This window comes from Garra rufa, chromosome 4 (assembly GCF_049309525.1).
Source record: "Garra rufa chromosome 4, GarRuf1.0, whole genome shotgun sequence".
In the NCBI taxonomy this organism is placed as follows: Eukaryota; Metazoa; Chordata; class Actinopteri; order Cypriniformes; family Cyprinidae; genus Garra; species Garra rufa.
In genome coordinates this window covers 38511320-38528871 of record NC_133364.1, presented here as the reverse complement: position 1 = coordinate 38528871, position 17552 = coordinate 38511320, and the positions used below count along the sequence as shown (strand labels likewise).

Sequence of the window (17552 nt, the reverse complement as noted above, 5' to 3'; positions counted from 1 at the left end):
AGATTAACGTTTTCTAACGCATTTTTAGTCAATAAAATGTTTATACAATAGTACGTAATTTGACCATTAATTTTGTGACATTATAGGGGAAGCTGAGCTTCCCTTGCAGTCTTAAAGAAATCGCCACTGCTTCGCAGTCAGTGTATTATGGCCAAAGCTAGTCTTGTGCAAGAATTTGCATCTTGTAAAAAGCCTCGGCAGCCTCAGGTGAATCGTAAGTGTGAGTTTCCTCACCAAATTTCACACGATGATGGGCAGGATTCAGAAGTTGAAACTTTATACCTTTCTGATCAAGGGATTGTTTGACTTCTTTGAAACTGGCGCGTTTCTTCGCTAAAGCCGCGCTTGCATCCTGGTATAACTGTAGTGACTTACTGTTGAATTTAACATCATGTCGCCTGGCCCACTTGAAGTGACCTTTCCTTGTCCTGATATCGGTGGATGTAGACAATGAATGGTCTTGGTGGTTGCCCCGCTCCAGGTTTGGGGCGAAGTGCATGATGCGCACACTCAAGCTCTGGAGGGCTGTCAAACACGCTCTCTATGGTATCTTTCAGCAGCCCAGACGCAAATCTGATGGGGTCTTTTCCATCCTCACTGCCTTCCGGAATGTTGATAATACGCAGATTATCCCTCCTAGATCTGTTCTCAAGATTGTCAATTTGGTCAAGAAGAGATGAGTTTTGTGCTTTTAAGGATTTGATTGTTGCTCCCACGGCGACGAGCCTTTCAGTAGACGTAAGTCTGTGTTGAAACTAACAGACTGTCTCACGTAGCGTGTCAAGGGATGCTTGCAACGGCTTGATTGTATCTTAAATTAAACTTGCCATGTTTTCTTTTAAACTGGCCCGCTGTTTTGCCAGTTCGGAGATTAGCCGACTTATCAACAAGTTATCCGTGTTGTCTTTTACAGGTGTTAGCCACCATAGCTGCTACCTTTCCCGCTAGAGTAGCACCTGATTTTGTTGCTGGCACAGTACTTTGCTTCTGCTTCGAATTGCTCATTTCTCTTTATGGACTAAGTTCAGTTCTTATATTTTATGCTGTAAATCAATTTTATGAAGAAAAGAAGATGCATTAATAAGTTTAAAAGGAGTGTGGCTGGGAGGTCCTCGTCTTTGCGTCTTTGGAGGTCTGTTCTTCTGTCAAAATCGTGCTGGGGTTGTGGAGCCAAGGGAAAACAGGGAATCCAGGGGTAAACAAAACATGTATTTATTTACAAAACAAACAAAACAAATAAAGGCATAAGGGGAAACCAAGTAAACAGAACAATTAATGGAGACACAGGAATAAACCATTTCAAAGGAACCACAGGGGGGAAAACACTAGGAAAAACTCTACAATACAGACAACAATCCTGACAGTTACTGCTTTTGCTGTATTTTGGATCAAATAAATGTAGGCTTGGTAAGCAGAAGAAAATTCTTTAAAAATAAAAAAAAGTTTTGAATGGTAGTTTATGTTTTAAGATACTGCAACAATCACAAATGTCAGGGTATGTTAAAATTTCTCAGTATCCCTAGACCCCAGAAGGATAAAGACTCTTGTTTTGTACAATATGCATATTTTGCGCTGCACTTTCAAGAGAAACTTTTTTTGACTGAAACCACTAGATCTTTTATTTTGGTGGATAACTATAGTTCTATATAAAAAGGGGGGGGTAAACAAATGTGTCTCATTACAAGAGATTTGTACATTTGTGCAGTGGAAATGGGTAGAAGAGTTTGAGAATGGAACTAGAGACCTACGCGGGATGGATTTTTCAGTCCCCTTCCCGCAAGATTGTTTCCCGCGCCCGCCCACTCCCACAGAAATGTTATCTCGTCCCACTCCCGCCCGCAACATTTATGTTTTGTCCCGCTCCCGCCCGCAAAAGCCCGCATAAAATTAACCTATATAGATTTTTTCAGTACATCAATTGAATTAACATGAAACAGTTCTGTAACATCTTGTAAGTTCCACTAGACCCTGTTGGAAGTTCCGGTATTGTGAAAATACCTACTTCCCCCCCAGCTCATTTATTCGCCCTTTAAATAAAACAGCTCGAGTCCGCGTCAAAGTTTAAAGCCAATTTAATAGTAAAGTCAAAGAGTGCTGAGCTCAGGATTCCAGAACAGCCAATATCAAATCTGACATTCTGGGCAGTCCAGGAATGTCTCACAAAACTAAATGCAAGTATTTATATTCTTGATCTGCAGGTCTCTCCTCCTGATATCGTTCAACCATTCTCCTCCAATCAGGGCCTGTTATCGCCAACCGCTCCTGCACAGAAAAAGAAAACACAGCCCCATCCCATTCTTCTTCTTAGAGTGACCAAAAGTCTAGTCTAAAGTGACCTTCAAATTGCTACTACTTTTGCAGGGCTTCTTTTCTCCTACGTGCCTGTAAACAAAGGTTTCTCAGAAATGACAATGACAGTTTGTTACACAGTGTCTTCTTTGTCTTTTTCATTAAGCACAGAACATTTCGTCTTCTCATAAGCACAGAACATCCAAAACACAAATTTAAAAGCATTAACAAAAAGTATTTTCTACAATTCCCTCTCTTGATCTCTGAAAGAGATCACACTTCTTCATCCTCATCATCATATGCACCCTCATCTGTCAGCAAAGGCATCTGGTACGGAGGAGGTTCTCTTTTCTCCTAACCAGGTTGCTCTCAACCTGCTTCCACCTGTTTCCATTCAAAGTTAAAGGCACAGCCATCCTCACCATAGGGCACAATCCTTCTGTTATTTCTGTTGGCCTAACTATCATCACACCTGTACCACATGCACAATACAGACCTGCTCTAGCCCATGACCCCACCATTTCCTGCCCCCTCTGGTGGATTACTGTGCACCATGACACTCTGAAGTTTCCTACTATTAGCTTACCGTTTCCAGAGGAAGTGAAATTGAAACAGGTATAATTTCCCTCTCTTACCTTGTATGCAGCCCCTACAGAAGTGATATTAGTTGTAACAGGATAGATTTTGCTAAGTTCAGAACAGTTCTTTGGTTCTGCCATTTTTGTCATGTTCAATATACACTCCTAACCCCATTTGTCTTCAGGATGTAACGGAGCTGGTTCAGTATTAAGTTCAGGTCTAGCCGCAGCACAAGCCAGGCAACCACTCAGTTTCAATTCAGCTGCACTCCCATGTAACCAATAAATCCATAAATTTGTCTCTTTATACCCTGTTTCCATTGTAACTATATCATGAGGGGTGATATTTCTGTAATCAGTACTCCTAATCACTTTACCTGGTTTTGTGAGATCCCTGACCATCGGGACTGCAGTTGTGGTGTTTTCGCTCTCTACCAGTTTTCGTATAAGTCCTAATGGGTCCTTTCCTGACACATCTACTCCCAATGTTATAAATGTTTCCACCCTGTCTGGCCCATCAAATCTCGCACAAGGGGGTTGTTTTCTTTCAATTGGGTCCAAAGGGGCGCTCAGATACAACAGAACCCTGCACTGTTGGTTTTGTTTTTGGAACAGTACCCCACTCACACTAGCCCCTTGCTCACTTACATCCAAATGGAATGTTACAGAATAATCTAGGGTCTGCAGTTCAGCAGGTTTGGTCAAATCAGTTTTTAGTGTTATAGATTCCTGTTCTGCCTCAAAAGTCCATTTTAAGACACTCCTAGCATTTTTCATCCCTGCCTCTTTCTGAAATTCTTCCATATATACTTCATCTCCCTCCCTGTCATATTATACAGTGCAATGCAACGGATCAACCGGGGCTGACAGTGAAAATTTTGAGGGCATCTATGATGTCCATTTCTGTACAATTTTGGTAACGTCTGGCATGTCTGGTGTAGTTAGCAATAGCCAATAAATATCAGCCCCTTTTTCCACCACCTTTTCTAGAACCCATTGTCCTGTGTCCCCTTGTACCAGCCCCCCTCCAGTGGAGCAATTATGAATTGTGCCATCTGGAAATCTTATATAGATCCCATCTGGACTACAAAAAAAAAAAAAAAAAATTCTTACCCCCAATTTCACTAAAATGTCTCTCCCCAACAAGGGTGATGGTGCACCTGTGGAGTACAAGAATAAGCTTAGTTAGTGGCCACCTTTCTGACTCCCCAGAGAACCCTCGCACTCTCACTGTGTCAGATGAAAGTGCTCCTTCTTCCACCGTGCCCCCTGTAACAGTGGAGAAAGTAGCCCCAGTGTCCACTAGGGTTGTTATAGGTTTATTATTTTCAGCACCTGTAGGTAGGGTTCAACCTTTGCCCCCCTGCTGGTTCTCTGTGGGCCTCGTCAGCAAAACTCCGCATCACCTGCCTGGTCCCAGACTGGGCATTGACCGGGCACCTGTTGGTTGGCAGGCAATGAGAGTGCATTTGGGACAGCTCCCCCTCTCCTTAGAGCCCCTCCTCCGAAGGGAGCCCATCCCCCTGCAGGAGGTTGTCCCTTCCGTGGGCATTCGCCCTTCCAGTGACTCAAGTCTCCACAAATGAAACAACCCCTCGATGGTGGAGCAGACAGGCCCCTTCCCTTATCATTTTTCATATTCATACTCCTTTTTAATCCCCTGCCCCTGTTGGTGGGAGGTCAATCTGTGTATGGATTTCAGGGATCATATTGTTGACTGACACCAGTCTGCCAATAGGGCTATGGTGCTGCAAGGCTGTAGAAACTGTGGTGGGGGAGCACTCTGGCTGTTTTGTTCTTGCACTGACATTTGCTGCACTTCCTTCCCTTTCTTTTTAGACTTGTCTTTCTCGGTTTCTATTTGCATCTTTAGAAACGGAGTTTTCAGTTTGTCTATTTCTGTCTCTTCCTTTCCTGCTTTCTCTACAGCTCTATCAACATGATGCACGAAATGTCTCACCCATGTGTCACTGTCTCCCCCTGCCATTTCAGGACTGTTTTCTATGCTAGAAACAGCAGCTTGTGGGACCCCTTTTATTACAGCCTGTCTGTAAAATTCTTGACATAGTTTATTAGAATCAGGGTTTTCTCCAGTTTGCTCCTCCCACTCCCCTTCACATCTATGCAAATAGGCAGCTGCTGATTCGCCAGCCTTTAGTTTGAACTTTATGCTTTGATAGGTCACTGCTGGAGTGGGGAACATCTGACCTAGGGCTTTACTTAATCTATTTAAATATCTGTTCAGTGGCTCCCCATTTTCTGAATCATCCATTAAGGCTTCTTTCTCTATCTGCTCCATCTTAGTCCTAGTCATTATTGCCTAGTAACACCCTCATGTCGCCCACTGCTAAAGTTACCCTGTGAGTTAACGATGCAACCTTATTTAGCCATTTCTGTCCTCCCCTAGGTAGTTCTGTAAACTTCAGCAAAACTGCGTTCATATCTGAGCGCCCCCAAGGTTTATATTCTTGTTGTTGTCCCACCTGCATTAAAGGGAACATCCCTGGTCCACCCCCTCCCACTATTAGTGGTCTCCTAAAACCCATCTCTACTCAGTACAATTATTTGTATGCCCCCGTCTGCGAATACACTTTCAATTATTTCCTTGACTTTTGTGTAGTCCAACCAGTCTAACCCGCAGCCTAGTTTTGGTATAGCCATTACCTGTATTTTGTTTTTCTTGCACAGCTCTTTGAGCTCTTCTAGGCTATCTCTTAAGTGTTTGTACGTGGGCAGGTCCCTGCACCACCACTTAGTAACTAAATGAAATATCTTTTTTTTTTTTTTTTTTCATGTGTTGTTAGAATGCACTGACCCGGGGTGCTAATATGTTTCTGCAACTGCTCTACCCCGTATTTGTCTCTTATTTGCTTTGCTACACCTGCCCCTAGTGCATAGTCAGCGCTAATGCAATGTGCAATTGGAATGTCTTCGCTAATTTTTAGCAAATCTCCCACCCTCTCTAGAACAGTAATTTTGTGTCCCTGTGTTGGCTTCTGAGGGTTAAGCTGATTCTTCTGCTGTGTCCTTTTCTGCTTCCTGTTCTCCCTCTCTTTGACCTGCTCGCAGGTCAACTCTGGTAGCCTGCAGCGACCTGGAAGGAGGATCACAACTCACACAAGATGTGTTATACCAAGTTTTTCCCTTACCCGCCAGTCGAACACAATGTGAGGTCCTTGCAGTGACCTTCATGGGCTCTGACCATCTAGGAGACAGCCATTTTCTTTTCATCAATTTCAGTCTTACCCACTGATTCTGGGGGCTTCAGTCACCTGCTGCCAGTCCTGTGAAAAGGTGGGGTTCTGGGGAGAGAATATGTTAATAACCGCCCTTAATTTGTCACAATAGTCCCCAGGTGGCAACTGGCCAGCCTCCTTGCAGAAGGGAGCCCATGGCCCAGGAAACTGTCGTCCTGTTAACAGTTCAAAAGGTGTTAAACCAGTTGTGCTATTTATAGAGCAACATACTTACATCAAACCAATTGTAATAGCAGTAAGCCAATTCGTCCCTAGTTTAGAACATATTTCAGCCAATTTATGTTTCAAAGTCAAATTCATACGCTTTGTCATGTCTTTCTCTCCCCTGTAGCACATGCTGTCAGCTTCTGACATTACAGAGACCGCCGTTGAAGCCGGCAGCACCAGTCTGCCATTTGGACCCCTTCAAATTCCCTCCCCATTTTTTACAGCCCCTTTACCCAACCAGGAAGTGTGTTCCTTTGGAGATGCAGCCAACTGCTGTGCACATATTGAACCGTTATTTCTGGAGCCAACGAGGTCTGCTCATCGCTCGTTGCTAAAAGCATTTGACTGTCAGTGTAGCCAGCAGCCCCTTTAGCTGCTGCATCAACTGCAGCGTTACCCAACGCTACAAAGTCCCACCCCCCTGTGTGCTCCGCACACTTTTTGATAGCCAATTAATTTGGAAAATATATGGCCTGCAATAGCTCAGTGGCTGCTTGGGCATGTTTAATCTGCTTCCCTGTTGACGTTACTAAACCACATCTTGCCCACCCTGGCAGCTCAGTAAGTGCTGCTGATACTGCATATGCTGAGTCATAATAAATGTTGACCCTCTGGCCTACTGCCATTTGTAGAGCACATATCAACGCCCGCAATTCAGCTCTTTGTGCTGAGGGGTGGTCACTCATGCCTTCACTTATGCTAGCCATGCGTGACCAACACCCTAATAATTCTTTTTGCCTTCCCTTAATCTCTTTTGGCTCTGTTTGGACCATCCCTTGTGACTGTTTTTTTGTAATCAAGGGTTACAACATTCCCCATGTTATTATCTTTTAATTAAAACTAATGCTTATTAAAATAATTTACATGGCTTAATTAAAAATATTAAACTGTTGCCTTTGCAACAAAATGAAATAAATCAGAAATTACTCAATATGTATTTTATTTAGTTATCTATTTATTTACTTATTTATTTATTGTTTGTTGTATTTATTTTAACTTACTTTAACATTCATTCATTGAAACCTGATACTGGTAAAGTATTTACTAATATTTATTCATGTTTCTTCTAATGGATCACACTTCTCACAGTCCTCTATGCCCTAATAGTCTACACACCCACCACCTAGGAACGTTCTTAACTCTTTTTCTACTAGTAGGAAATATCAGTTCTAACACCATCTGCTAATTAGGATCTCTCCATTCATACATTCACTTTCAAATTTTATTTTCTTTCATACAGTCCCTTTATCACAGGGCTCATCAATTTCCCCCTCCTCTCTGAGCCGCAAGAATGCTGCGTCCGTTCCTACCAGGTCACACTTAAGTGACGGTCCAAAGAAGGTGCGCAGCACTCCAACCTCCCAGATACGGAGTAGTTCACACTCGCACACACTTTCAGAGATCGTTCAGTACACAGACACTTTTACACGTTAACCACGCCGGGATTTTACAGGATTTCTTATGAGTTTCTATAAAATTACTTTAACCAAGCCTGGTCAAGTCAATCCTAACCTTGCCAGGATTTGACAACGACCTTTTAACCTTTTAGAATATCCTTTTAAACTGATCTGATTCTTTTTGTATAAAATTACCTTTACATTGGTGTTCAATCCACTCTCAACCTTAAAATTTTGAATATTTCCAATTTCGCAGTACTTTTATGAAAAAGGTGACTGCTTACCTTGTTTTAGATGCTCTGCAGAGAGGATGGAGACTGGACCGTTCCCCAACGCCCGTCAGCGTCGTGGCGAATCGGTACCAGTTAATTCAAATGCTACAGTTCTCTTTATGTATTCTCTATCATATGTTAACTGTATCTACAATCACCTGATATAAACTACACACATACACACTTGTTTCACTTCACACAACGCATATGCCACATACACTTGATCTCAAATTTAGGAGGTTCTTAAGAAAATCAACCTTATTAGGTTTCGACCCCGCCGGGTTTTACGATGTTTCTTTCACCTTTCTACCAATATGTCAGGGAATCCTTAGGAAAACTTAACCTCGACGGGCATACCTTTACAAGTTTTCTGTCACACCCTAATTTACTTCACCAATTTCCAGGAGATCCTTAAGAAAATTCAACCTCGCCGGGCATACCTTTACGAATTTTCTGTCACCTCCTAATTTATTTTATTGGACACCTTCAAAGTGAAAAGAAAATTCAACCTCGCCGGGAAAACGTTTTTACGAATTTTCTGTTATGTCCTTTCTAATTTGTTGGAAATCCTTGGGAAAACTCAACCTCACCGGGAAAGCTTTTGTTTTAGGAGTTTTCTTTCATTTCCTAATTTAATTCCTTTATTTGAGATCACTAGATATCCTTTACCTTATTTCACTTTCTTACTCTTTGAGTTTACCCAATTTTATACAAAACGCAAAACTGATATTCACTTCCTATTCAACTCTTCAATTTAGTAGTAGCCAAACTGCAGTTTTTTATGAAAAAGGTAACTGCTTACCTGTTATTTATTTCTCTGCGCAGAGGAGTTGAAATGGAGATGTCCTTCAGTTTCTGATTCCTCGTCTCGGGCGAATCCGGGTGCCCCCCTCCAAATTGTTGGAAGTTCCGGTATTGTGAAAATACCTACTTCCCCGCAGCTCATTTATTCGCCCTTTAAATAAAACAGCTCGAGTCCGCGTCAAAGTTTAAAGCCAATTTAATAGTAAAGTCAAAGAGTGCTGAGCTCAGGATTCCAGAACAGCCAATATCAAATCTGACATTCTGGGCAGTCCAGGAATGTCTCACAAAACTAAATGCAAGTATTTATATTCTTGATCTGCAGGTCTCTCCTCCTGATATCGTTCAACCATTCTCCTCCAATCAGGGCCTGTTATCGCCAACCGCTCCTGCACAGAAAAAGAAAACACAGCCCCATCCCATTCTTCTTCTTAGAGTGACCAAAAGTCTAGTCTAAAGTGACCTTCAAATTGCTACTACTTTTGCAGGGCTTCTTTTCTCCTACGTGCCTGTAAACAAAGGTTTCTCAGAAATGACATAAATGTAGAGAGTTCACAACTACACACACACATTTTACTAAACAGTTTGTTACACAGTGTCTTCTTTGTCTTTTTCATTAAGCACAGAACATTTCGTCTTCTCATAAGCACAGAACATCCAAAACACAAATTTAAAAGCATTAACAAAAAGTATTTTCTACAACCCCAGCATAAATGCTCTGGATAAAATATTTGTTATTTATGCCAAGCATCAACATTCACAAACCACTGTTATTCTTAACAAAAAAGCAAACATGAGCTACTTTGTGCATCCATGGCAGAATGCAAACAAACAAAGCTCCTTTAAAGCTGACATCTCAGTACATATGCGATCTCAAAAAGCTCTTATAACACAAGGATATTATGCACAATTAATCTTTCATAAATGTCTACACTTTGTGTGTTGTAATTCGTAAGCATGCAATATTCAGCACTGTGCAAAACGTTTGAGCAGTGAGTGGATTTTAACTTAAACACCACTGATTGGCGATGCGTTCCAGAAATCAGCAGATGGCTACATTGCTTACGCTGCAAACAAGTTTTAAATCGAAACTGCCTATTCTCACGCTTACTAATCATATTTATGTTGTTCTTGTTGCTTTTGTGCAATAGATGAATAACTTTTTTTTTTTTTTTTTTTTTATATTTCTATTTTGGGAGTCCCGCGAATCATTTATTTTCCCGCAACACACACACACACACACACACACACACACACACACACACACACACACACACGAGTCTCTACCCGCCCGCACTTGCCCATCAAGTTTTGACCCGCGCCGCACTCTGTTGCTTTGGGTCCCGCGGATCCTGCGGTACTCCCGTGTGATTGCAGGTCTCTAAATGGAACCTGCAACAGAAACCATGTCAGTGGTGAAGGGGTATAAAAGCAGTCGCCTTAAAATTCTTTAAGCAGTAAAAACCCTGCCTTAAATGAAATGCATTTATTATTTTAAGCCGAAATGTTTTTTTCAAATTCTAATAAACCAACAGCCTTGTGCATATAGCATGGTTGTGCTTCAGGTGATCCTTACGTTAAACCGAGGGCCTGACTCTCTGTGGTCATTAAAAATCCCAGGATGTCTTTTGAAAAGAGTAGAGGTGTGACCTCGGCATCCTGGCCAAATTTGCCCATTGGCCTCTGACCATCATGGCCCCCGAATCATCCCCATATTCTGATTGGCTTCATCAGTCTGTCTCCTCTCCACCAGTAAGCTGGTGTGTGGTGGGCGTTCTGGCGCACTATGGCTGCCGTCGCATCATCCAGGTGGATGCAGCACACTGGTGGTGGTTGAGGAGATACCCCTGACACTGTAAAGTGCTTTGAGTGTCTAGAAAAGCGCTATATAAATGTAACGAATTATTATTATTATTATTATCCTTTCTGATGCAATCCCCTCCTCTCTCTCCCATTTGTGTGCTTTCCGTACTGTCCTGCATAAACAAAAACACCAAAAATAACATTTCATAAAATACCAACCTTGATATCTTTATCTGAAAACACTAAATACAAAACAAATGATGTATAATATTTTCACTTTACAGTTCAATAACAGTGGAGTTAGAAACAAAGCACTTCATTAAAAACTTTTTGATGTATTTAAATTAAAGTTTACAATATTAATAAATTATTCAAAACAGTCTTTCAGAGCCCCCAGTTAGAGTTTTAATCAGAATCCCAACTATACAGTGTATTTAGTAAAACAAGTAAAATCAAATTAAGTACATTTTTATTAAATCTATCAATGAAAGATCAATAAATCTTTATCAGAATTGATAGTGCAAATCAGCAGATGAACAATTCCTTACCAAACAGCCAACAAGCTGCAACAAGCACACACACAAACACACACTCAAGTATTTAAGTTATGCAGGTTACGTGTCTTTTACCCATTTGTAAACTCTTGTAGTATTTTTGAAAGGTAATAATAAAGATTTATTTTGTTACCTGATTTAGCCATTACTGTATGTTTACAGGACTTCACAGATCACATCTACTACCTCTGTATTCCCATTTTTGTTGTCCGTTGACAATTCACAACTCAAATTCGCTCAAAATAAAAATTTAACAGGCAAATATAAAATAATTCGGGACCGACCGAATAATTTCAGTGAACAGCAGCTCCCATACAGTCTATGCATCCCTCAGCCTCACTGGAAAATATATATAAGATATATCAGTCGTATTTTCAGATTTACAAAAGGCGCTTACAATTTCCTGGATGACAGCCAGATTAGCCAATCAGGATTAAAGCAGTAAGGCAAAACAGCCAGTAGGATTTTTTTTTAGTTTTATTGTTGTAAATGATAATAATTATAGTTTAACATATGCACTTATATTTTAGAATAGGTTTTCATAAAATAATAATAATCATAATAATAATAATTTAAAAGGTAGAAATGTCTTTGTATGTTGAAGACATGATTCAACATACAGATCTCATAAAAAAGCTATGTTGATTTATAAGAATCTTTGTTAACCCTTTTCAACCATTTAGCACTAAAAATTATTTCAACATTGTTTTAAGTGTGAAACAACAACTGACCTTATTTCAACCAAATTTCAGTGTTGAATTTCAGTCATGTGTTGACTGGTCTTCAACCGTTTAGCATTCAAAGTTATATCAACGTTGTTTCACCGTTGAAACAACAACTGACTTTATTTCAACCAAATTTCATCGTTGAATGTCGGCCATGTGCCAGCTGGGAAGTATCAAGCACATTACTGATGCGCAAGACAGCTTTAAACAACAGCATATCACTGACTTAAACAGTGTGTGGGAATTAATAGTCGGCTAACTTTAGTGAAACAGCATTCCCAATACTAGATGAGCATTAGGCAGCAAGCCTGTTTCATATCAGGCAGCCTTAAACAACAGCTTAAACAAAAGCCTTGTTGTGGTAAGTTTAACTGAGTCAGGTTATCAGCATGTCAAAATACAACTAATAAGCATAAAGCAACAGCATGCCTAGCAAACAAACTTTATTGAACAGCTGTCTTAAACAACAAGCTATATTTGACGATAACATGTTGCCAACACAGCATTAGGCAATGAGAATTAAAATAAGAAACGTAGCTTTGCAAAGACATTCAGAGATGAATAAAGGTGAAATGGCCAGTTGTTACATGGATGCTTTAACCCTTCTTAATATCTTGCTTTTTCCGGCGGGGAAAGCAGACCTTTACAATTTTTGATGCAGTCACATTAGCACAACTTCAGCGACAAATTGCAGGCTAAGAGTCTAAGTTAAAGATATTGTCAGGATTTGTCTTGTCTGTCCTGTTTTCCTTGTGTTTTTTCCGCTATGGCCTCATGAGCTCTCGGACCCGCCATGGCCCCCTGAACTGTCTGCTCAGTCATGGCGTCCTGAGCCCCCAGATCCGCCATGGCCTCCTGGACTGTTTGCCCGGCCATGGCCTCCTGAATCCCCAGATCCACCATGGCCCCCTGAACTGTCTGCCTCGCCATGGCCTCCCGAGTTCCCTGATCCGCCCTGAAGACCGCCCCCTGTATCCTGTGTTCTTGCCTAGCAGTCTCCAGGGTGCCCACCCTCCCTCCCCTATGGATGTTATTAGGTGCGAGACGCGCCTTCGGGGAGGGGTAATGTCAGAATTTGAGTCTTGTCTGTCCTGTTTTCCTTGTATTTTCCCCCCTCTGTTTCCAGTACAAATGGTTTAGTCCTGTGTTTCCCCCTTTTGGTTTTGTATTAGTTGGTTCAGTCGTGCCCATATTTGTACTTCTCCCTCGTTATCCTTGTTATTTTGTTTGTTTGTAACCACACCGGTCGCTTCCGAGTCAGTTTATATCAACCAGATTCACAAGCTTGAATCCGGTGAGAAATGCTCAGATGGAATTCAGATGGAATTTGCTGCCTGAGTAGCTCCTGAGGAAAGCGATAGCTTCTGAATAATAATTGAAAGGACCTTATAAATGGAATTATAATTGGCATTGTATTTCTATAGGTAGACATTGATCAGCTGATCAACTAACGCTGTGCTCCATAATAACTATGTGATTCACAATTGCATTATGCCTTCTGAACTGGCTTCTAATTTTTTATTTAATTGCCATTATATGTTTTACCTGACAAATAATGTTATATTTGATTTATTCAGATTTCTTCTGAAATAATTATATCTAGTAGATTAAAGAGCAGTCAAGTGTTTCAGCAAATCTGTGTCCTGGAGAGATCATTCTGAAGTACCAATAAATGGAGCATGGGGCACATCATTTGGGTCCTACCGATTTCTGACTATCACTGACTTAGCAAGTTGCAGTTTTGTATAGTTTAGTATAGTTTATATAAAAAATACACTTTTTGTTTTGTGCAAGTAGTAAGCGGCCTACTCAAATGTATTATAATCACCCTGTATCCTCCAACTAAGATAAGAACTGGCAAGTTTGTGTCCGTGAGTTCGCTATCGGCTGAATGAATTCCTATACAACGAATGAATTAAGAATTGAAAGTATGAGATGTCTAAAAAATCAAATATCTAAATGAATACATAATTTATAATTGTGATCAGTTTTTAATTAGAAAAACTGCATAAATTTAATGATCTCTTGAAAATAAAGTTAGATTAAACACAGAGCTGAACTAAAATTGAAACAAAATTCTGATAATTAAGTGAAATTTTCAGAAGCTTCTAACATTTGCCATGGGTTAATGATTCTCTGCGGGCACTCAGACAACATGCTCGACAAGCTGAGAGGTGGAAAAAAAAACAATATTTTATTTGAGATCATAAATTCAGTTATTAATCCTAGGCAAACTAGGTATATAGATTCTTCTATCCTGAATTGTGAAGACTTTTTGAAAATCTTCTATGATAAAATGTTGGGTTTGTATTCTACAATACCAAAGTTGCAGCTGGTTCCTTCTTTTGATCTGGCTGTGCATTGTAGCATGGAATGGAGAGAATTTCATCATATTACCCTTCCAGCTTTGGTAGATATTGTTCTACATCTTAAATTTTCTTCATCTAAAAGTGATGTCATGTCACCACGTCTTTTTAAGCAAGAGTTTTGCTAGTGTAGGGACCATGGTGTTGAATCTAATTACCAAATGCCTTAGTCAGGGCACTTGTCCAGCAGATTTTAAGCATGCTACAGTTCTCCCATTATTAAAGAGGCCAAATTTGGCAATAGTGGATCCTAATAATTTTAGACCAACCTCAAATGTACCCTTTTTTTAGCTAAGGTTTTAGAAAAAGTGGTTTTTAATCAACTGCAGGCACATATCACTGTGAATTCAATTTACGAGCCTTTTCAATCTGGCTTTAAGCCCTGCCATAGCACTGAGACAGTGTTGGCCAAGATGTTAAATTACATCTTTGTATCACTGGACAATGGCGAAAATGTTATTTTAGTTTTGCTTGATCTTAGCGCAGTGTTTGATATGGTGGACCATGAGATTTTAATTAACCGCTGAGAACACTGCGTTAATTTAAAAGGTAATGTGCTTAAATGGTTTAAATCTTATCTCACAGAGAGTTTTTTGTTAGTTTTGGGGGCTGTAATTCTGCAAAATTACGTCCTTCTTGGGGAGTTCCACAAGGGCCAATTTTGGCTCCAATTGTTTTCTCCATTTATATGTTACCGTTGGGAGTGATTTTTCGGAAACATAAAGTATCATTTCATTTTTATGCTGATGATACACATATTTATTTGCCCATGAAACAGTTAAATTCAAATTCACTTGATGCTTTATCAACATGTTTACAATGTTAAGGACTGGATGGCTGAATTTTTTTTTTTTTTTTTTTTTGAAGTTATTGTACTTCTCTGACTGTTTTTGTTAAATCTAGTGTTAAAAATGTGGGATTTGTTCTGGATAGCGACTGGACAGGTAAATAAATACTGTGGTGAGTTTTTTTAATCTACGTCTGTTAGCCAAGACTAAACCATTTCTATCCAGTTCAGATTTTGAGAAAGCCATCACTGCTATTGTCTTTTCTTGAATGGATTACTGTAATTCCCTTTATTGTGGTGTTGATGCTCGAGCACTTACAGTATGCGTTTACAGAAAATTCGAAATGCAGTTATGGCCTTACATTTTCTTCAAGATAAAACCATAAGATGTATTCACTGATTGCTTACTTCAACTGTATCACTAAAGTCAAAGGTTTTTACAAGTCATATGTGCTCCAGATTATAAACCCTACCAGATATACAATAATATTGCTGTTTGTTTTGTTCTCCACACAGGCTACAGTTCTGTAATTTCACTGCTCAGTCCTGTAAGAGTTTGTCTTCAGCTCTACAATCCTCAAACTCTGTCCTAAAAGAGCTAGATCTGAGTTACAATGACCTACAGGATTCTGTAGTGAAGCTGCTTTCTGATGAACTGAAGAATCCAAACTGCCAGCTGCAGATACTGAGGTAAATGGTTTTTGATAAAATGAATCAAAATGCTTAGATTGATTATCAAATTGTAAAGTTTGTAATGTAATTATCTGAATATACAGTGCGGCACTATGCCTATTTACATGCAAGCAGCTCATGATCATTTGTTTACAATGTTTTGGAGCAGCTTGGTTCACAGTAAATGCTACTCCACATGAACTTTATTTCATGCAAGTGCTTTGACTTTGGTTCACTTAAAACATGTATGTGAAAATGCAACATGCGTTAAACATTTTTTCAAACTTATTTCATTTCATTGGCCTTCTTCACAAGCACTGTTTGACAGCTGAGGCAGACCAGCCTTACATTTTTTTTTTTTTACATTTTATCATTCAAACAAAAGAGTGTGTTATGAAGTTCAGCAGAGCAGCATGGAAAATATTATATATCAAGGGGGCAGTTTGTCTGTACAGCTGCAGTAGGACGTGTCCTGGATCAAAGTGATACAAGACTTTACTGGATAAATCTAAGACATGTAAACTAATCTAACACATAGACACATGTACTCACACATTCACACAAGTTGCAGGTATAAGGATTCACCCAGTTCAGCCCAAAGATGGAATCCAGTTTGTGGGGGAAGGTATAATGCATGTAGGTCTTTTCTTTTACTTTTGAATTTGCAAAGTTCACTTAATTTATCAGGATTTAGTTTTTTATTTTTATTTTAGTGTAGCTCTGTGTTCAATCTGACTCCAATTTAATGTGATCGTTAAATTTATAACTGAAAACTGATCATAAATATTGATTGTTTATTTATTTTGATATTTGATTATTCTGTAAATCTCATATTTTTCAATGATTTGTTCATTAACTACACACTCCACATGGTTTTTTTTAGCAATCCTATTAGATCAGTGCTGATCACACTGTGCAACATGGATATAATCAACTTGGGTACAACATGCATGATAAAATGTACTGTCCTGTACGACTGCATGTTACTATATAAGAATAAAATGTCATCAGTATGCGCTATTGGTAAACAAAAAGAGCATAATGAATCACACATTGGCAGGTTAAGTTCCCTTCAGAAGGGAACTCTCCCTGCGTCCTCTAGAGGGCGCTTTGGGGGAATGCCGCAGCGTGCCTCGAGTCTGAAGAATGCATAGAAAAACTACATGAAATGTCCGGCGCCAGCGTATGACGTCACCGCGGCACGCCAGTCGCTGCCGCTGCGTCACTACCGGGCGACCATAACATAAAAGAGGCGCCCGTGCAACACAATACATCTTCGCTGTCTTCAGCTTTCTCGGTTTGGATGTGCATTGGAAGAAACGGTAAGAATCCTTTCTTTGAACTACTATCATGGCAAGCACTAGCAAGTCGTTTAAGCGGTGTGTTCATCCGTGTCCTCGTTATTTGACACCTGATGACACACATGATCTTTGCATATTCTGTTTGGGCGAAGAGCACACACGCGATGTCCTTGAGGGGGCATTGTGTGTACATTGTGAGCGCTTCTCTATGAAGAAGCTCCGGTCTCGTCTGTCTCTCTTTCTGAGGAAAGATGAGCGTCCACTTGCCCCTCGCGGTTCGGATCCTGCCGTTGCCGAGGCACGGAGGAAACTGAGCTCGTGGGGCTCGCAAGTGGAACTGGCTGACGAACTTGAGAGGGGTCTCTCTCTCTCGCCAGCCGGAGACGATGACAGGCTCCTAGCTGATGATGATGCGTTATCGCTGATGTCGTCAGATCTAGGAGCAAGTGCTCTTTTGGGTTCCACCCAAGAAGAACAGGAAGTGCTAGAGAAGGATGAAGACGCTGAGGCTGAATCCTCTCTACCTTCCTGCCCTGCATACGA

The 17552-nt window shown here is 40.3% G+C and overlaps 1 protein-coding gene across 1 annotated transcript in view; it reads left to right on the top strand.

The window, feature by feature from the left end:
* Positions 1-17552, top strand: part of LOC141332932 (NACHT, LRR and PYD domains-containing protein 3-like) — a 99587-nt gene that overhangs the window by 26554 nt on the left and 55481 nt on the right. The window contains exon 8 of the mRNA XM_073837891.1: positions 15553-15726. Coding sequence (XP_073693992.1) covers positions 15553-15726 — 174 coding nt within the window. The remainder of the gene's footprint in view (positions 1-15552; positions 15727-17552) is intronic.